The sequence below is a fragment of the Bombina bombina genome, chromosome 5, assembly GCF_027579735.1.
Source record: "Bombina bombina isolate aBomBom1 chromosome 5, aBomBom1.pri, whole genome shotgun sequence".
Taxonomy (NCBI): domain Eukaryota; kingdom Metazoa; phylum Chordata; class Amphibia; order Anura; family Bombinatoridae; genus Bombina; species Bombina bombina.
In genome coordinates this window covers 484,969,718-484,991,432 of record NC_069503.1, presented here as the reverse complement: position 1 = coordinate 484,991,432, position 21,715 = coordinate 484,969,718, and the positions used below count along the sequence as shown (strand labels likewise).

Genomic DNA, 21,715 nt, shown 5'->3' with positions numbered 1-21,715 from the left:
AGATGCAGAAACCAACTGTATCTTGACCTATACTCTTTTTCAAATCGCTAACACTATTCGATACTTGGGCGTTGATATTTCTGCTTCCCACACAGGCCTATTTGATCTGAACTACGCCCCACTCAAAGAGCACACTAGGTTCACTCTTGAGGCATGGCATAGACAGGGGCATCTTTCCTGGTTAGGACGTATCAACACTATAAAAATGTCCCTTCCGAAATATCTATATTTATTTCAGGTGCTTCCCTTAGACCTCTCCTTAATGTATATAACAAAACAGCAAAGACTGTTTAAATCCTTTATCTGGGCGCAGAACAGATCTAGAGTAGCTAGGCACAATTTGTATCTCAGCGGGGTGGACGGGGGCCTGGGTGTTCCAAACCTGCTGGCCTATTACCAGGCAGCCCATATTGCCCGTATAGTTGCTTGGAAGCACGCACATCCCAATAAACCCTGGGTTCGATTGGAAGCCCACTTGACAGGCGTTAATAACCTCAGAGACTTTTGCTGGGCTTCACTCAAACATAGCCCACCCAACTCTTTCGCTAACTACTATGTCAGAGCCACTCTACGGGTTTGGGATAAACTTCTGACTACAAATAGTAAATTATCAAGTCAGCCATCTCCTCATACACCACTACTAAACAATCCCTCTCTCCTGCAAACATGCAGTATACCGGCACCGACAGTAGCAGGTCTTCCCTTTAATATACCAGCACATATGGCTCTGAAAAATGGACTTGTTCGCCCCCAGGCAGAACTGGCCCAGGCCTTGGGGCCCCTGTTCCACCTCTGGTTTCCGTACATGCAAGTAAGGCATGCTATAGTGTCCAGCCCTTACAAGGAGGCCCTCACTAGGCCTCTCACTCCCTTAGAGACTCTATGCACCTCCCCAACTATGACCAGGTCACACATCTCTATAATCTATAAACTGCTCAGAGGCTCCTTCCCCCAAAGAAAAACCGTCCTTCATAGTTAAATGGGAAACAGAATTAGACATTAACATTTCAGACACCCGCTGGAACCATATTTTTTCCGAAACCAAAAAATCGTCTCTATCACTAACACTAGTAGAAATGAACTATAAACTATTAGCCAGGTGGTACATGACCCCACATCGCCTTCATAGTATGTTTCCTAACTCCTCGCCAATGTGCTGGAGACACTGCAAAGGAAGAGGCACTCTATCCCATATTTGGTGGTTCTGCCCTCTCATACAAAAATACCGGGAATACATATCTGAACGCATTAACACAACTTTAGGAACTGCGATCACACTATCCCCAGCCATGGTTTTACTGAATGACACGCCTATGATCCCGTGTATATACCGGAAAAATTGTTCCTGTGCATGCTCTGTTGTGCTAAACGCTTGATTCCATGATTCTGGAAAAAACACCAAGTACCAGACCTTTTAATGTGGGAGAGGTGAAACATGTTCTTGACCTGGAAAAAATATACTACACTTACATGGGTAATCAGGACTTTTTTGCTGACATGATGTTCATTTGGGAACAAATTTGACATATTAGTTCTTTTTATGGTCAGATACTAGTAGTATCGTTATGAGGTTCAATGTGGAGGATACTCTCATATTCTTGTATAATTATCTTGGATTCTGTAGTAAACTTAATGCTACTACCATTTGTTCTTGATTGTTTGTAGGGAAAAAAGCACAGCATGCCAACACTAAAATGTCTTCTCTACATGTAAGCATGGTGGAAGTAGTGGTTTTGCTGCCTCAGGGCCAGGACAGCTCAGTTTCCTAGGGCTGCTGATCTAAAGCTCTCCAGTCTGTTGAAATTATCTGAGATGCCATCAGTACTGCAAGGACTCTATAAGAATTTTACAAAGGCAAAGTTTTGCTTGAGAGCTATTTATCTAGCTATGCAGGGCTCGCCATGTGAAGAAGAGACACGTACATTGCAATATAATGCTCAAAAAAAGCCTCCAAAGATGTTGTGTCTCTCTCCATGAGGCAGGCTTTTCATCATCAGGCCTCTAGAGAGAACAATGCACTGAAAATTGTCTCAAGAAAATTAACAGGAGGCTTTCAGGATAGAGCACCAGAAGTCTATTAGAAGATGGATCATGCAAGTCCAGGGTACATCAACAGAATTGCTTAAAGTGAAGAAACGTCTGAAATGGCAAAGTCAGAGTCCAGAAATCAATCTGAGATGCTGTGGCATGAAGAACTGAAGAGAGCTACTTACGTAATGAGTCAATGAAATATTAATTAACTGAAACAGTTTTGTAGAGAGTTTTAGGGGTATATTTATTAAGCAGCATATGCTGCTGTTTCCGGGAACATAAGTTAAGAAGCAGCGGTCATAAGACTGAACTCATCCGCCACCTCTGAGGTTTGACACCCCCTGCTAGTGGTCAATTGGCTGCGAATGTGCAGGGGGCGGCATTGCACAAGCATTTCACCAGAAATGCTTGTGCATTGTTAAATGCTGACAGCGTATACTGTTGGCATTTAGCAATGTCGGGCGGACATGATACTCTATAGCGGATCATGTCTGCCCGACATTTGATAAATCTACCCCATAGTCTTAACTTGAAAACTATTGTTGCTCAAGCAGGGTCTGCCAGTCATTAAATAAAAGGTTCACATACTTTTTCAGTGTGAATGTTTAAACTGTATTGATTGTATGATTGTTTGTATTGTATTAAAGATCTGCAGAAACCCAGGGTATTTCAAAGGGTTCACAATTTTCGTTTCATGTCCAAATAGTTCAGTGTTTTAAATGTTTACTTTTTGTTTCCCTCCAAGAATTTTCTTCTGTTACTCTTTTTTTTCTCTTTCTTTTCTTACGCTCTTCGCTCTTTGCTTTCTTTCTGAACCATCTGCTCTAAAGAAACCACGGTAAGGATTTGGGACATGTCATCATCTCTAATTACTAACTAGCAGTATTAAATATACCTTATCTCACTTGAAGATTAGTTTATACAAAACACACATTTATATATCTGCTTATATAGCAACATGCTCTTTCATGTAAGGAAGCACACATTTAGTTATAGAGCCTAAGGAGCATTTAGGGCCCAGGAGACGTATTTCACATTGTAGTTAAAGTTTCTTATAATAAAGTTTCCTGTCTGGCAAAAGACTATAATTGGATAAAGGAGATCAGCAGGGGTGTGACAGCTGTGGCTCCTCATTGGTGGTCACTGTTGCCACTTACCCTGGCGAGTCTACCTTAGTATCAGTGGCTAATGTGGTTATAAATGGGAATAAATATTCTCATTATTTTTAGCTGCTGTCAGTACTATACAGATAACTCTGACTAGTTTAAATGGACATGGAATTCACAATTAAAGGGATAATAAAGTCAAAATTAAACATTCGATTCTGATAAAGAACGCAGCTTCAAATTTTCATTTACACATTTACCTCTTTTCCTTGGTATCCTGTATTGAAACTTATCTCCAGTGTGTTTGTGTCTTGTGTTTGTATTACAATTCTTAAGACATTTGTATGGTCCTGAGCCTACCGCATTATGCACTCAGAGAAAGGCGCTAAGTTTAGAGAAAGAATACCACAAGAAAAAAGTATTTTTCTTTTAAAATTGTACACTCTATGCGAATCATGAAATAAAATTTCACATTCATGTTCATGTCGCTTTATCAATTGGTATCGGAAACCATTACAAATTAGTAATAGTGATCAGTTTCTGTTTTGCAGATCATTATGCCATCTTTTATAGACACAGATTAGTTTTGGCTACCAAGAAAGAGAGACTGATGATTGTGAGTCTAAAGTGGATCAGTTCTAGGGTAAATAAGGATTTCTTTCATGTAATTAGCAAGAGTCCATGAGCTAGTGACGTATGGGATATACATTCCTACCAGGAGGGGCAAAGTTTCCCAAACCTTAAAATGCCTACAAATACACTCCTCACCACACCCACAATTCAGTTTTACAAACTTTGCCTCCCGTGGAGGTGGTGAAGTAAGTTTGTGCTAGATTCTATGTTGATATGCGCTCCGCAACAGGTTGAAGCCCGGTTTTCCTCTCAGAGTGCAGCGAATGTCAGAGGGATGTGAAGAGAGTATTGCCTATTTGAATACAATGGTCTACCTCTAGGGGATCTATTTCATAGGTTCTCTGTTATCGGTCGTAGAGATTTCTTCTCCTACTTCCCTTTTCAGATCGACGATATACTCTTATATACCATTACCTCTACTGATTCTCGTTTCAGTACTGGTTTGGCTATCTACTATATGTAGATGAGTGTCCTGGGGTAAGTAAGTCTTATTTTTGTGACACTCTAAGCTATGGTTGGGCACTTTATATGTAAAGCTCTAAATATATGTCTATAAACTTATATTTGCCTTGATTCAGGATAATCAGTATTCCTTTTCTATACAGACTGTCAGTTTCATTATTGGGATAATGCATTTAAATTATTTTTTCTTACCTTGAAAAATTTTATTTGACCATTTTTTCCTGCGTGCTGTTAGGCTCACGGGGGCAGAAAATGTTTCTTTTTATTACGTCATTTTTGGCGCAAACTTTTTTGGCGCTAAAAATTTTGTCACTTCCGGCACCGTAATTAACGCCGGAAGTTGTATTCTGTAACGCATGCGTATTCAGACATTTTTTTGCGCCCAAAAAATGTGGGCGTCTTCTTTACTCACATTATTTAAACATCTTCTTTCATTGCTTCTGGTTCCTAGAAGCTTATTATTTTGCATTCTTTCCCATTCCTGAAACTGTCATTTAAGGAATTTGATAATTTTGCTTTATATGTGGTTTTTTCTATTACATATTGCAAGATGTCTCACCCTGACCCTGGATCTCAATCCACTAGTGGACAGACGCTGCCTGATGCTGGTTCTACCAAAGTTAAGTGCATATGTTGTAAACTTGTGGTAACTGTTCCTCCAGCTGTAGTTTGTGTAAGTTGTCATGATAAACTTTCCAATGCAGATTGTGTCTCCATTAGTAATAATCCTTTACCTGTTGTTGTTCCTTCGACATCTAATGTTCAGGATGTTCCTGTTAATGTAAAAGAATTTGTTTCTAATTCTATTAGGAAGGCTCTGTCTGTTATTCCTCCTTCCAGTAAACGTAAAAGGTCTTTCAAAACTTCTCACATTTCAGATGAATTTTTAGGTGACCGCCATCATTCTGACTTATCTGTTTCTGATGAGGTTTTCTCTGGTTCAGAAGATTCTACTACAGATATTGATACTGATAAATCTTCATATTTATTTAAAATGGAGTTTATTCATTCTTTACTTAAAGAAGTTTTGATTGCATTAGATATGGAGGAGTCCAGTCCTCTTGATACTAAAACTGCTAAACGTTTAAATTCGGTTTATAAACCTCATGTGTTAATTCCGGAAGTTTTTCCAGTTCCTGATGCTATCTCAGATGTGATTGCAAGGGAATGGGATAGTCTGGGTACTTCATTTACTCCTTCTCCAAGGTTTAAGAAATTGTACCCTGTGCCATCTGATAGATTGGAGTTTTGGGATAAAATCCCTAAAGTCGATGGGGCTTTCTCTCCTCTTGCTAAACGTACTGCTATTCCTACGGCAGATAGCACTTCGTTTAAAGATCCTTTAGATAGGAAAATTGAATCTTTTTTAAGAAAAGCTTATTTATGTTCAGGTAATCTACTTAGACCTGCTATCTCTTTGGCTGATGTTGCTGCAGCTTCAACTTTCTGGTTGGAGGCTTTAGCGCAACAAGTGACAGACCATAATGCATATAGCATTGTTAAACTTCTTCAACATGCTAATAACTTTGTCTGTGATGCCATTTTTGATATCATTAGAGTTGATGTCCGGTATATGTCTTTAGCTATTTTAGCTAGAAGAGCTTTATGGCTTAAATCTTGGAATGTAGATATGACTTCTAAGTCAACTTTGCTTTCTCTCTTTCCAAGGTAATAAGTTGTTTGGTTCTCAGTTGGATTCTATAATTTCAACTGTTACTGGGGGGAAGGGAGCCTTTTTGCCCCAGGGCAAAAAATCTAAAGGTAATTATAGGGCTGCTAATCGTTTTCGTTCCTTTCGTCAGAATAAGGAACAGAAGCCCGACCCTTCCCCTAAAGGAACAGTTTCCGGTTGGAAACCTAATCCAGTCTGGAATAAATCCAAGCCTTCCAGAAAGTCAAAACCAGCTCCTAAATCCGCATGAAGGTGCGGCCCTCATTCCAGCGCAGCTGGTAGGGGGCAGGTTCTGATTTTTCAAAGATGTTTGGATCAATTCGATTCACAATCTTTGGATTCAGAACATTGTTTCACAAGGGTACAGAATAGGTTTCAAGGTAAGACCGCCTGTGAGAAGGTTTTTCCTCTCACGTATTCCAGTAAATCCAGTGAAGGCTCAGGCGTTTCTGAAATGTGTTTCAGACCTAGAGTTAGCTGGGGTAATTATACCAGTTCCAGTTCTGGAACAGAGTCTGGGGTTTTATTCAAATCTATTCATTGTACCAAAGAAAGAGAATTCTTTCAGACCAGTTCTGGACCTAAAAATATTGAATTGTTATGTAAGGATACCAACATTCAAAATGGTGACTATAAGAACTATTCTGCCTTTTGTTCAGCAAGGGCATTATATGTCTACAATAGACTTACAGGATGCATATCTGCATATTCCAATTCATCCAGATCACTATCAGTTTCTGAGATTCTCTTTTCTAGACAAGCATTACCAGTTTATTGCTCTTCCATTTGGCCTAGCAACAGCGCCAAGGATCTTTTCGAAGGTTCTCGGTGCCCTTCTCTCTGTAATCAGAGAACAGGGTATTGCGGTATTTCCTTATTTGGACGATATCTTGGTACTTGCTCAGTCTTCACATTCTGCAGAATCTCATATGAATCAACTTGTGTTGTTTCTTCAAAGACATGGTTGGAGGATCAATTTACCAAAGAGTTCCTTGATTCCTCAGACAAGAGTAACCTTTTTAGGTTTCCAAATAGATTCAGTGTCCATGACTTTGTCTCTGACAGAAAAGAGACGTCTGAAATTGGTTTCAGCCTGTCAAAACCTTCAGTCTCAATTGTTCCCTTCGGTAGCATTATGCATGGAAATTCTAGGTCTCATGACTGCTGCATCGGACGCGATCCCTTTTGCTCGTTTTCACATGAGACCACTCCAGCTTTGTATGCTGAACCAGTGGTGCAGGGATTATACAAGGATATCACAATTAATATCCTTAAATCCCAATGTTCGATCATCTCTAACTTGGTGGATGGATCACCATCGTTTAATTCAAGGGGCCTCTTTTGTTCGTCCAACCTGAAATGTGATCTCAACAGATGCGAGTCTATCAGGTTGGGGAGCTGTATGGGGATCTCTGACAGCGCAGGGGGTTTGGGAATCTCAGGAGGCGAGATTACCAATCAACATTTTGGAACTCTGTGCGATTTTCAGAGCTCTTCAGTTCTGGCCTCTTCTGAAGAGAGAATCGTTTATTTGTTTTCAAACAGACAATGTCACAACCGTGGCATATGTCAATCATCAAGGTGGGACTCACAGTCCTCAAGCAATGAAAGAAGTATTTCGGATACTTGTATGGGCGGAATCCAGCTCCTGTCTAATTTCTGCGGTTCATATCCCAGGTGTAGACAATTGGGAAGCGGATTATCTCAGTCGCCAGACGTTACATCCGGGCGAATGGTCTCTTCATCCAGAGGTTTTTCTTCAGATTGTTCAAATCTGGGGTCTTCCAGAAATAGATCTGATGGCCTCTCATCTAAACAAGAAACTTCCCAGGTATCTGTCCAGATCCGGGGATCCTCAGGCGGAAGCAGTGGATGCGTTGTCAATTCCTTGGAATTATCATCCTGCTTATATCTTTCCGCCTCTAGTTCTTCTTCCAAAGGTAATTTCCAAAATTCTAATGGAGCGTTCATTTGTACTGCTGGTGGCTCCAGCATGGCCACACAGGTTTTGGTTTGCGGATCTCGTTCGGATGGCCAGTTGCCAACCTTGGACACTTCCATTAAGGCCAGACCTTCTATCTCAAGGCCCATTTTTCCATCAGGATCTCAAATCATTAAATTTGAAGGTATGGAGATTGAACTCTTGATTCTTAGTCATAGAGGTTTCTCTGACTCAGTAATTAATACTATGTTACAGGCTCGTAAATCTGTCTCTAGAAAGATTTATTATCGAGTTTGGAAGACTTACATTTCTTGGTGTTCTTCTCATAAATTCTCTTGGCATTCTTTCAGAATTCCTAGAATTTTACAATTTCTTCAGGATGGTTTGCAAGTTCTTTGAAAGGACAAATCTCTGCTCTTTCTGTTCTTTTTCACAGAAAGATTGCTAATCTTCCTAATATTCATTGTTTTGTACAGGCTTTGGTCCGTATCAAACCTGTCATTAAGTCAATCTCTCCTCCTTGGAGTCTTAATTTGGTTTTGAAAGCTTTGCAGGCTCCCCCGTTTGAGCCTATGCATTCTCTGGACATTAAATTACTTTCCTGGAAAGTATTGTTCCTTTTGGCTATCTCTTCTGCTAGAAGAGTTTCTGAGTTATCTGCTCTTTCTTGTGAATCTCCTTTTCTGATTTTTCATCAGGATAAGGCGGTTTTGAGGACTTCATTTCAATTTTTACCTAAGGTTGTGAATTCTAACAACATTAGTAGAGAAATTGTTGTTCCTTCATTGTGTCCTAATCCTAAGAATTCTAAGGAAAGATCGTTACATTCTTTGGATGTAGTTAGAGCTTTGAAATACTATGTTGAAGCTACTAAAGATTTTAGGAAGACTTCCAGTCTATTTGTTATCTTTTCTGGTTCCAAGAAAGGTCAGAAGGCTTCTGCCATTTCTTTGGCGTCTTGGTTAAAGTCTTTGATTCATCATGCTTATGTAGAGTCGGGTAAGTCCCCGCCTCAAAGGATTACGGCTCATTCTACTAGGTCAGTTTCTACTTCCTGGGCTTTTAGGAATGAAGCTTCTGTTGATCAGATTTGCAAAGCAGCAACTTGGTCTTCTTTGCACACTTTTACTAAATTCTACCATTTTGATGTGTTTTCTTCTTCTGAAGCAGTTTTTGGTAGAAAAGTACTTCAGGCAGCTGTTTCTGTTTGATTTGTCTGCTTATAACTTCAGTTTTTTTCATTATAAAGATTAAAACTTTTGATTTGGGTTGTGGATTATTTTTTTCAGCGGAATTGGCTGTCTTTATTTTATCCCTCCCTCTCTAGTGACTCTTGCGTGGAAGTTGCACATCTTGGGTATCTGCTATCCCATACGTCACTAGCTCATGGACTCTTGCTAATTACATGAAAGAAAACATAATTTATGTAAGAACTTACCTGATAAATTCATTTCTTTCATATTAGCAAGAGTCCATGAGGCCCACCCTTTTTTGTGGTGGTTATGATTTTTTTGTATAAAGCATAATTATTCCAATTCCTTATTTTTGATGCTTTCGCTCCTTTCTTATCACCCCACTTCTTGGCTATTCGTTAAACTGAATTGTGGGTGTGGTGAGGGGTGTATTTATAGGCATTTTAAGGTTTGGGAAACTTTGCCCCTCCTGGTATGAATGTATATCCCATACGTCACTAGCTCATGGACTCTTGCTAATATGAAAGAAATGAATTTATCAGGTAAGTTCTTACATAAATTATGTTACTTCTAACAAAGTAAAATATGTAACTCAATAACTTTATTGATACATGTCTTCCACTGTGTAAGCTTGATTCCAGTAAAGAAAAGAGGTTTGTACCAGCCTTACAGACTAAGTGAATTGTACTTTGTTTCCTCTGTCACACTTTGTGCTTTTGAAATTGCAGTTGGTTTCATGCGTTTCTGCGTTTTTCTCAGTGCATTATGAATGAAGCATTTCTTCTTTTTACTTTGTGTACTTTTTCCTATTCCTGCCCTCCCATAACACACTAAGCCATCTAGTTGCCATTGGTATAAAAACACACAGTCCCACAGCTGGGCTTTACAATGTTGTTCAAAATAAAATATGGCTATTTAATGTTTAATGGAATGTTTTTGTTGACTTGGCACAGGTTGATATGGAGGCTTTCCTCACTCTTACTGATGGAGATTTAAAAGAGTTGGGGATTAAAACAGATGGTTCCAGACAACAGATATTGGCAGCTATTTCTGAACTCAACGCAGGAAAGGTAATAGTACCCACTAAGTGAAGACATAAAAAAATCTCTTAAAATTTTAGCGATTTTCTTAAACCCATTTCTTTCACCAGTATAAATCTGTACCCGACAAATTAACTGTATATATATATATATATATATATATATATATATATATATATATATATATATAAATATAAAAGTCCAGCAAAAAAGGCACTCACTGTTCACATAAAATTTAACTTTTAATAAATATGCAAAACTTAAAAATACATAACGTTTCTGTGTTTACAAAACACCTTTGTCAAATGTCAGCAATACAAAGTTTTCCTAGTATCCCAAAACTCCCAGGTGAGTTTTGGGATACTAGGAAAACTTTGTATTGCTGACATTTGACAAAGGTGTTTTGTAAACACCGAAACGTTATGTCTTTTTAATTTTTGGATATTTATTAAAAGTAAAATGTATCCAAAAGTCCAGCAAAAAAGGCACTCACTGTTCACATAAACTTTAAAAGTGCACCCTGGCTGCTGGAAGGAACTGTTTGATGTGCTTAACCTTTTTGGGATAATATATATATATATATATATATAATCTATATACATGCAAACACACCTATATTTATATACACATATCACAATGTATGCTTTTATTGCCCATTGCTCTGGGATAGGCGTATATTTATAAAATCAACACTTTATTAAGCTTCTTAACCAGACATGGTGGCAGTACAGAGGGTAACAGTCTGATGCGTTTCGCACCCCTAGTGGTGCCACTAGGGGGTGCAATATAAAGCCTGATATAAAGGCTCCGTTTGCATCAATTCCAAATTAAACTGATAGGTTTTCACTACAATTTAACTTGCTTTTGCTATATGTTAGTATATATTAATTTTTCTGTTCGTTAAAATAAGTGTATTGTGAATTTTGAGCAAACTTCACCTGCACACAGCTGGCGAGACAAATCAGCGAGACCAGTTTGTTTAAAATAGAGCTTCAGACATACCCTGGGAACTCCCCTGTTCAACCCAGGCAACTGCCATCTCCCTCCCACTTTCTGAAACTGTCAGTTTACAATGGAGAAAATACAATGTGCAATATAATTTTATACAATGTATGATCCTTATTAAGTTATTAAAGGAGCAAAGAAATGTTCAAAGCATAATCAGAATGTGTAAAATCACTGCTAGATCAAAATTTAAATGTATTAAATTACAAATGAGAAAGTGCAAATCTTAAATGCAATAATACTTAAAGGGAAAGTCAACCCCAGAATTGTTGATAATCCTGTTATTATTAATTCCCTAGTTTTGCATAACCAACACTGTTATAGAAATACACTTTTTACCTTTGTGATTACCTTGTATCTAAGCCTGTGCAGACTGCCCCCTTATTTCAGTTATTTTGACAGACTTGCATTTTAGCTAGGGTGACCATATTGCCGCTTTAAAAAGGGACACATATGAAAAATACATATGTCAGGGCAGTTTTCAGGCTGTTTAAAGAAATGTTTTGTATAAGAACCCTGACATATGTATTTTTCATATGTGTCCCTTCTTAAAGCAGGAATATGGTCAGCCTAATTTTAGCCAATTAGTGCTCACTCCAGAGTAACTTCACGTACATGAGCTCAATGTTATCTATATGAAACACATGAACTAATGCCCTCTAGTGGTCAAAATGCATTCCGATTAGAGGCAGTCTTCAAGGTCTAAGAAATTAGCATATGAACCTCCTAGGTTTAGTTTTCAACTAAAAATACCAAGAGAACAAAGCAAAATTGGTGGTAAAAGTAAATTGGAAAGTTGTTTAAAATCACATTCCCTATTTAAATCATGAAAGTTTTTGTTGGACATGTCTGTCCCTTTAAATGACCCAATCTGAAATGTATAGTAATATAAAATAAAAGAGTGTAACAAAACTATCATATCATGCAGTGCTATATTGCACTGGGCTTGTCTTTATAGAAAGGAGAGAGATCTTGCAGTGCAGAAGAGTGCCACCCTTTTTCATTTGAAAATTCAGTAAATTCAACCTTTGTGAAGTCTCAGCTACTATTTCTGGCCAAACTGGAGAATCTTGGAATATCAGGGCCTGAAGGCTCCTGAAGTTTCTATATCCCTTTTCACGTGTACTAGTGTTCAGCCGAAAACTCCACCCCTGCCACCCTTAAGGGGATTAATATAGTTGTGTCTCAAACCAGAAGGAATGTATTTCTCAGCTCTTTTATGCGTGTTCCGATACCATTTAGGGTATGTGGCTTCTGGAACTTAAAGGGACAGTCTAGTCAAAATGAATGTTTCATGATTCAGATAGGGCATGCAATTTTAAAGAACTTTCAAATTCACTTTTATCATCAGATTTGCTTTTTTCGCTTGGTATTCTTAGCTGAAAGCTAAACCTAGGTAGACTCATATGATAATTTCTAAGCCCTTGAAGGCTGCCCCTTATCTCAATGCATTTGACAGGTTTCACTGCTAGAGGGCATTAGTTCATGTGTGCCATATAGATAACATTGTGCTCACGCCCATGGAGTTATTTATGAGAGGGCACCGATTGGCTAAAAGGAAAGTCTGTCAAAATAACTGAATAGCAGTGTTGGTTATGCAAAACTGGGGAATGGGTAATAAAGGGATTATCTATCTTTTTAAATAATAAAAATTCTGGAGTAGACTGTCCATTTAAAGCAAGTAAGTAAAGGCAAAGGACTGTTTTTTGTTGGGTTTTTTTAATTGCACATTTCCTGATTTATTTGGTTAGATATATTTTCAACCTGTTCATGAGAAGCATTTAAACACAGACCATAAAAGTGACTGGCTGTATAACGGTGCCCCTCAAAGGAGAGCACCTGGTGGCATATACCTACTCTTCCTAATTATAAATCCAGCCCTGCATTTGCTTTTGCACTAGAAGAGATCAATACAGATGCCAAAATAGCAGACGTGTGGTGGTAATAATACATTTTTAGTGTACAAAAAATGCACTTTAAAAGAATGTTAGATGCATTGCTAGTGCAATACAAAGGTGCAATACTGTTACTTTGACATCTAAACACTGCACTAAAATGGCTACTCTAACCAACGTTTTGTTTTGAAACCCAACCTACTGGGCTAATTATTTCCCATTATTGCCAAAGGAGAAAACATTTGTGTTGATAATGCTATTAACCCCTTCCTGTCTTTACTTATTTGTTACAATCGGAACAAAGTTTCAATGTAAACAAATAAGTAAAAAAATTGAAATCACGCGATCGACGCTAGGCAAGTCCTCCAGCCTGCGATCCCAGTTAGAAACCTGCAGAGGCTTCAGGACTGCAGAAGGCTAGGACGTTCATGCCGTCTTAACGGCACTAAATCGCAGTGCAGTTAGGACGGCATGGAATGTCCTAATGGCGGGAAGGGGTTAATTATGTGATACTGACTGCTATTATTTGTGTATTATCGATTGCTAGCCAGTCATTGTTATTTTAGAGCTATAGGAATGTTTCACATATGTTTTAATTAATGATCATGATTTTTTTACACAAGTAATGGCATCATTTTTAATATAAATGTAAATGCTTTGTATAAATGAAATTCCTAGACATCACTTTGTGTCTTCATCGGATTGTAGGGCCGTGAGAGACAGATTCTGCAGGAAACTATACATAACTTCCATTCTTCTTTTGAGAGCAGTGCTAGTAATACACAACCTCCTGGATCTCAGCAATGTAAGTAACAAATAATAATATACTGTACTGACAAATTATAATGGTATAAAAAAGTATTCAGAATTGTTTCCCCCACCCAGCCAGGTGGCATTATGAAGTAGCATAAATGACTAATAATTTGCACAACAAACATTGACACAAATTTAGTTTTAGCTTAACCCCATACCTGAAGCAACTTTACCCTGTACGTTGTGGTGCAAAGGTGTTTAAAATGCTGCAGCAGAGCGGGTCTTGCTAATAGCAGCAAGAACGCACACTGCCTGAGATATAGCACAGTCTCGCCGCCGTCTGTGAGACCCGTGCTATCAAACCCTTTAATGCGCAAATGTCAGCTAACACTATTCTGGCTGTCGTTAAGGGGTTAATATTGGCTTAAATTTTAGCCGGGTGGTCAGTAATATCAATGGGGGGGGGGGCAATTAAATAGGTCCTGGAGAGAGCACAAATATTAAACAGATTTCATTGATGCCAAAAAAATATTAGTTACTGTTTTATTAAACATTGCAGCACTTAAATAATAAATAAGACATTTGTGTTTCTTGTCATACATGGTGCTCTTCCCTCCAAATTTTGTAATGTGACACTTCCTAAGCGTACCCTTCTGTCATCCATGCCTTGAGATATTCTACATCATGTATCACATTCACAGACTAATCTCTCAGTTCTGTTATGTTTGGGCTGATTCTCTGTCCCGTTCCCTAATTTATAAGATTCTCTAAAGGTGCTAACATCCTCTCCCACATCACAGATAGGTGCAGACATTTATAACTTCAAAATGCTACTGTAAAATGGCCATAAAATGAATGTTATAACAGAAAGTATATATGTAGATGTTGACTTTACTGTATTTTAAGGCTGTACTTGAAAATGAATTATTCCTTAGTAACTGTTTAATAGCACAGGTCTCATCATAGATTCTGTTACAGTCAACATCTAAATGTTATTATTTAATTACAAGAGAAAGTGACAGTTCTAGGATGTTCACAAACACAGGAACATATCTAGGGTAGTTTTTTTATAATGTGAAGCCTAGTCCTTGTAACAGGATGATAGACCCCCTGCTATAAATTCAGAAAGAACTCTGTACATGTATTAAGAGAAAGTATGAGTGAAAGATACCAATTGGACTTTACCGATGATTTTATAACGACATTTCTATGTATTTCTAAGTGTTAACAGGAAACTCCTTATTTAAAGTGTAATCAGAATTACCATGTACATGTACATTTAATTAATGAGCTACTGCTGATTTTGGAAAATCTCTGGAGTTTATCTGTATCTGTGAATGGGTCCTATTTGTGTGTGACAGTGAACACTATCATACACTGTTCAAACTACTTAAAGGGATAGTAAACCCCAAAATTTTATTTTATGATTCAAATAGAACATACAGTTTTAAACAACTTTCCAATTTAATTCTATTATCAAATTTTCTTCATTCTCTTGTTATCCATTAATGAAGGGACAGCATTGCACTACTGAGAGGAAGCTGAAAATATCTATTTAGCCAATCACAAGAGACAAATGTGTGCAGGCACCAATTAGCAGTAGCTCCCACTAGTGTATGATATGTGCGTATTTTAACAAGGGATACTAAAAGAACGAAGCACATTTGAAAATAGAAGTGAATTTAAAAGTGTCTTAAAATGAAAAGCTCTATCTGAATCATGCAAGTTTAATTTTGACTTTCCTATCCCTTTAATTGGGTAATTTACTTCAGGGTAACTCAGTAAAGTATGAATGGCTATACCTAGGTTAGGCGTAGTTCATTGGTCAGAAGTACTTTTTAACCACTTGTTATTTAGAATATGTAAAACTTGCTTTTTTAAATTAATATTAAAATACTGGTGTTAGTCATTAATCAATGCTCAAAGTAGTAATGCAATAATTAGGGTCCAATATGCAAAATAAAGATTGTAACGGTAATTGGTCAGTATCTCCTTTAACAAATACAAGCAGTTCATTTGTGCAGGCGACTCAAAAGCTACACCTTTAAACATATTGCTTGGTTCCAGTCCACTCATAGATTAATCTTTGGAGGAACACAATTCCTTCAGACGACTAGAGAAAAGCTAGCCTGCAATCCTTCTTTCACTACTATAAATGACTCTTTTGTTTCCAAAGTGTCTTCTATGTAACGTCTTTGTGAGTCTTCCTTGGCTTTCTATAAAACTGTACCAAGAATCCTGTAAAGACACATCTAAGACAACCTATTTTTAACAGTCCCTCCGCAGGAACCTTCCATTTGAGTTAAAACCCAGGATAGCATCAAAAATAAAATACATTTTAACCTGTTGCTCCCTCCCAGGGATTGGACATACCTAGTTCCCCCATACCCCTTTTTGAGATGAGTCCTAAGGACAGTGGAAAATTTCCTTGCTGTTTACCCCATCCCCTTACAAAGTAAGGACACTGTTTTTATTCAGTCTTCTTGGGGTGAGTTATTTTTTCATGCCAGACTTGTGCTATCTCAACATTTTTGTCAAACTGCACATTTTTAGAATCCCTTAATGCTATTTGACCTTGGCAAAGCCTACATACATATTCTTGTACTTTTCATCCATTCTGAATTTCTCTATTTGTTGCCTTTTCCTACAGTGTAGTTTCTGCCCTAATGGTGTTGACCATAATCCTGACTGCTCTTCTGGCCATATTATAAGTTCCATTGATTTGTGTCTCCATATATTTTCATTGAAGTCTATTTCTATGTGATAATCAGGGCCCACACAACGTGTGTATTGATGTGTTTTTAGCAACATTGGTGGATAATCAACACTCCAACATCTTTCTTGTCCCGTCTGCTATGGTCTGCTTCAGAGTTCCTCTAGACTCTTCACTTATGACAAAATGCCTCACTATTTCCCCTATCTTATCTGGTACTACAAAAGAGCATTCTTAAGATGTTTTTGATTGGTACATTTTATCCAAGTACATAATTTTTCTTTTTTCCCGTTTTGACCCCTCTCACCTACTAGTCCCTGTATAGAAGGTCTATTCAGCCACTAGAGCATTTTTTGCATTCTCTTGCACACTCTATTTTGATGATCCTCTCATCCCTACAGAGATCCTTTCCCACTGTCATAAATGGTAGGGAATCTGCCCTTTACACTGCAAAAAGAATGTCACAGACAATCTAATGAGCTTTGGCCCCTTTCATATACAGGTTTCTTACTTGTTACTGTTATGTTTCCTATACGGTCATCAGTTTAGCAGTTTATTAGTTATTAAGGCCTTCTCCTTCTGCTTCTAATATTGTTTGTGAGCAGACTATTGTATCCTCCCTTATAATTATTTGCTTTATTTTTGTTCTGTTTAATATGCTGCCACAATAAACATGAGAGAAGACAGATTTTTTTTTTAACTTACCCTCAAATTTATGTCTTCATGTTCTGAGTGACAACATATTCTGAGGTTTGCATTTTGGTCTGGCCCTTCTTTTTATTTTCCTTATAAACCCTAAATGATCTAGATGGTTAAGGTCGGAAGTGAATTGAAGTAAGAGGGTTCTCCGTTTCAGTTGTTTGAAATATCTGATATTCCCCAAGTGGTGACTGACTGGTTATTAACCTATCTCCTGCTTCATGTATACATTGTACATGCACATGCGTCTTGCTAAAATATCTTTCAAGTGAGAGAACATGAGGTTTATTGCTATAATGAGCAAAGCAAAAGAAGAGTTTTGAATATAGTGAATAAAGATAGTTTTAAAAAAATCTTATGCTTTTATACAGGACCACATTACTTTGTGAATTACAATCTAACCATACGACTTATTTGGAAAATTATTAGACTCTGATCATTTATTTCTGCAGCATTTTTTTAAAATAAAGATGTTTGAAAAATTAAATTTATAATAAATAATTTTTTTATTCTTTAATATAGCTCCGTCTGTTTGCACAAAACCGAAAGTTCCTGTTTCTAATAAAAGGTAGCGCCTGGCAGTAAAGTACGAACCCGATAACCAGAAGCAGGTTTTCTTGAAACCTAATTGACGCCAGCGTCTTGCCCCCCCCAAGGGCACACAGACACTGAAGCACGCGCTATTCACCGGTGACAGCTTCAGGGAACGAAGGTCAACATATGTGCACTCAGGACTGTCAGAGGCCAGAACGTGAAGAGAAAAACCACCAGTAGGAGAGAATAAAAGAGAGAACAAAGTTTAAAGAATTATGGATTTCTTATGACATAGAAAGAAAGTGCGAGAAGGAACAGAGGAACTGAATAAATCACAATTGTGATTCAAGTTGATTTAGGAATTATATATCAATCTCACAGTGTGTACAAATATTTAATGGGAAACTTGAATAAACTTAACCTATTTTAAGTTAAGATAATAAAGGGAATACCATGATTTATTTTGTTTTATTCTTATTTTATCACATTTTATTTGAAGATTTATCAGGTTTCTGTGTTAAATTCAATTACACATAATAGTTTAAAAATATTGTTTCCATATTAGGGTTACCATTTTGCCATTTTGAAATGAGGCCTCTTATGAAAAGGACATATATCAACAGCATTTGAAGAATGGGTTTGAAAATCAGAACCCTGATATATGTATTTTTCACAAGGGTCCTGCTTTAAAGCGTTAATATCACAATCCTATTCCATATTTGATCAAAACCAATTAAACTCTTGAATTTTAAAGGGCTTGATTAAAATGATATATTTTAAATCTGGCACATTGTTGTTAAAACCATTCCGTCTTGTGATGGCTGTAAAATATGTACCGTGTATAGTCTTAAAGAGCACCATATTTTTTTACCCAAACTATTGAAGAAAACAGATATCAAAGTACAAAAGTGTAAAGACCTGGTTAAATAGACAAATAATTAGTGTTATATCATCATGTGCTTGGGTTCATTTCATTGAGTAATAACCTGTTTAAAATATATTTACTGTTTTTGCCACAATACAGTTTGTTTTTGCACATACTGTCTCTTGTTTGCTTATAAAAATGATGCACAGCGAGAAGCATACTGTCACTATAGGTTTTGTGTTGCCTTAGAAAAGATAACTTATCTAATTGTCAGACTTGTTTGTCAGTGACTCACTGAATTAACTGAAAAATAGCCTTCAATATAGGTTAAAGGCACACAAAATAAACTTCACTGTATAAAGCAGGGGTGTTCCACCTTGGCCCTTCAACGGTTTTGGAACTACATTTCTCATGATGCTTAGATTTTAAACTGGCTTAGCATCATGGGAAATGTAGTTCCAAAATCTCTGGAGAGCCAAGATTGATCACCGCTGGTATAAAGCATCAGGGCATATAAAACATTTCAGTTGCACATAATTTCTATAAGTTGATACAAAGAAAAAAATGCAAATTTCTTTATATATACATTCAAATATAATTTTACTGGTATCTTGACTTTATATTTTTCTTTCACAGTATTAATGCCATGACATGGAAATTATCTGTGTGGCATTTAGCACTAACTACCTATGTATCACTTCCATACATTTCCCCAAAGGTTTGTTTAATCCACGTTTAGCGATTCCAAACTATTAAGAGCTTAAAGGGACATTGCATTCTAACATTTTCTCTCCTTTAATGTGTTTCCAATGTTCCATTTTACCTGATGGAGAGTATTTAAAGGGATATAACATCCAAAATCTGTTTGCAGATGAAATCAAGTACATGAACTGAATAAGTAAAAACAGTAAATGTCATTGTACATGTAGAAACATTTTAAAGGGACAGTCAACACCAGAATTTTTGTTGTTTAAAAAGAAAGATAATCCCTTTATTACCCATTCCCCAGTTTTGCATAACCAACACAGTTATAATAATACACATTTTACCTCTGTAATTATCTTGTATCTAAGCTTCTGCTGACTGCCCCCTTATTTCAGTTCTTTTGACAGACTTGCAGTCTAGCCAATCAGTGCTCACCCTAGGTCACTTTACGTGAGGCAGTCTTCAAGGTCTAAGAAATTAGCATATGAACCTCCAAGTTTTAGCTTTCAACTAAGAATACCAAGAGAACAAAGCAAAATTGGTGATAAAAGTAAATTGGGAAGTTGTTTAAAATTGCATGTCCTATTTAAAACATGAAAGTTGTTTTTGGACTTGACTGTCCCTTTAACAATAAAGATTTGTGTACAATCATTGGTATTGATTTGTTAGTTATCAGTCACAAGGAGGGGCAGGAAAATTGAAACCAAGTTGCACCAGACCCTTCTGATATCTATCTAGGAAGGAAGTCTGAAAGTGTTACCTGTTGATAGCTGCTGGGATCCCAGAGTGACGGACATTTATTGCCTTTTTATTTTACAAGTGCTTTTTAAAGAGTCTTTGTTTTTAACACGTTATTATTTTCGTTATTAAATATTGGAACCCCCTTGTATCCATTTGTACTGAGCGCATCACTTAGCTTATAGCAGCTCAGAATCATGTGGGTAGTTTTCCTATTATGCTTAAAGTGATATTCTTATATGGTTTAACACTATGAAAGTTTCTCTCCATTTTCTTTCTTTCTATAAAGGGACATGAAACCTAATTTTTTTCATGATTCAGACTAGACATGTGCATTTGGATCCTTTGTTAGGATCTGAATGCGGAAGAATGCACAATTTGTCTCTTTTCGAAGTCAGATTGATTCTTGTGCAAGATCACTACATTAACACCTGAATTGAACAGATCTTAATGTGGTGATCTTGCACAAGAATCAATACGGCTCGGAAAAGAACCGAATAGCCCATACTTCCACATTCAAATCCTAACGAAGGATCTGAATGCACATGTCTAATTCAGACAGAGCATGCAGTTTTAAACAACTTTCAAAATTACTTCTATCATTAATTTTGATTCATTCTCTCTATATCTTTTATTGAAGCAGCAGCAATGCACTACTGGGAGCTATCTGAACACATCTGTAAGCCAATCACAAGATGCTTATATTTGCAGTTCCCAATCAGCAACTAGCTCCCAGCTTAAGAGCCTATATATATGATTTTCAACAAAGGATCCCAAGAGAACAAAGCAAATTAGATAATAGAAGTAAATTAGAAAGTTGTTTAATTTTGTATGCTGTATCTGAATCCTGAAAGAATATTTTTAGGTTTCATGCCTTCTTACGTATTGAACCCCTGGCCACTTACATGAGAAACCACCCAGATATTGCAGGCATTAAAGTAGGCAACACTGAGCACAAGTTTGCATTGTTTGCCGATAATTTTATATTAACTTAACCAAATCTCCTTTGTCTTTACCTCCATTATACTCGCTACTAGGCAGATTTGGAGATCTGGCCGGTTATAAAATAAACAATAATAAATGTGATGCTTTAGGAGTTTATTTTCCAGACCATACTAAGAAGCTATTAGAATTAAACTTTGACTTTAGATGGACTCCTAGAGCAATCAAATCTGGGAATAAACATTTGTTGTTAATTAGAACATCTCTTTAAGCTTAACTATACTCCCCCGTTTTCCCATCTAAAAAAAGAAATGAGGACACGCGAGCAGGTCTGGGCCTATAACGCTGCATCACCACACGCAGCACAACATTCAGACACCAGACAACACGCTGAGCTACTCCTAGAGAAAACCCATCCCCTGAACAACATATAAAAATGACATCCAAAAGGATATCTAAGTCAGACAAGCCAGCGAAAACCCAGTCAGCTGCAACAACTAAACTTAACTTTTTCAAAGTGCTGGAAACTCCGGATCCAGAATCCCCCACATCACAAGATTCAGATGACATGCCACCAGCTACTAGATCCAACGCTCAAGGCACCCTATCAGAAGAACCCCTTACAAGAGCAGACATTGACAATCTCCCTACTAAGGCAGACTTTGCAACTTTAATCTCACAAGTGGGTAAAATGATAAAAGATGGCCTCAGAGAGGTAAAAAAAGAACTATCAGAGTTAGGAGAAAGAGTTGTACACCTCGAGGAGGACATTGACCAAATTTACAAT

General features: G+C 37.3%; 1 protein-coding gene across 1 annotated transcript in view; it reads left to right on the top strand.

Moving 5' to 3' along the window:
* ANKS6 (ankyrin repeat and sterile alpha motif domain containing 6) overlaps positions 1-18,135 on the top strand; it is a 205,582-nt gene extending 187,447 nt beyond the window's left edge. Inside the window, exons 14-16 of the mRNA XM_053714399.1 lie at positions 9,993-10,109; positions 13,688-13,784; positions 17,667-18,135. Of these exons, the coding sequence (XP_053570374.1) occupies positions 9,993-10,109; positions 13,688-13,784; positions 17,667-17,716 (264 nt within the window). The 3' untranslated portion in view covers positions 17,717-18,135. The remainder of the gene's footprint in view (positions 1-9,992; positions 10,110-13,687; positions 13,785-17,666) is intronic.
* The last annotated feature ends 3,580 nt before the right edge of the window (positions 18,136-21,715 follow it).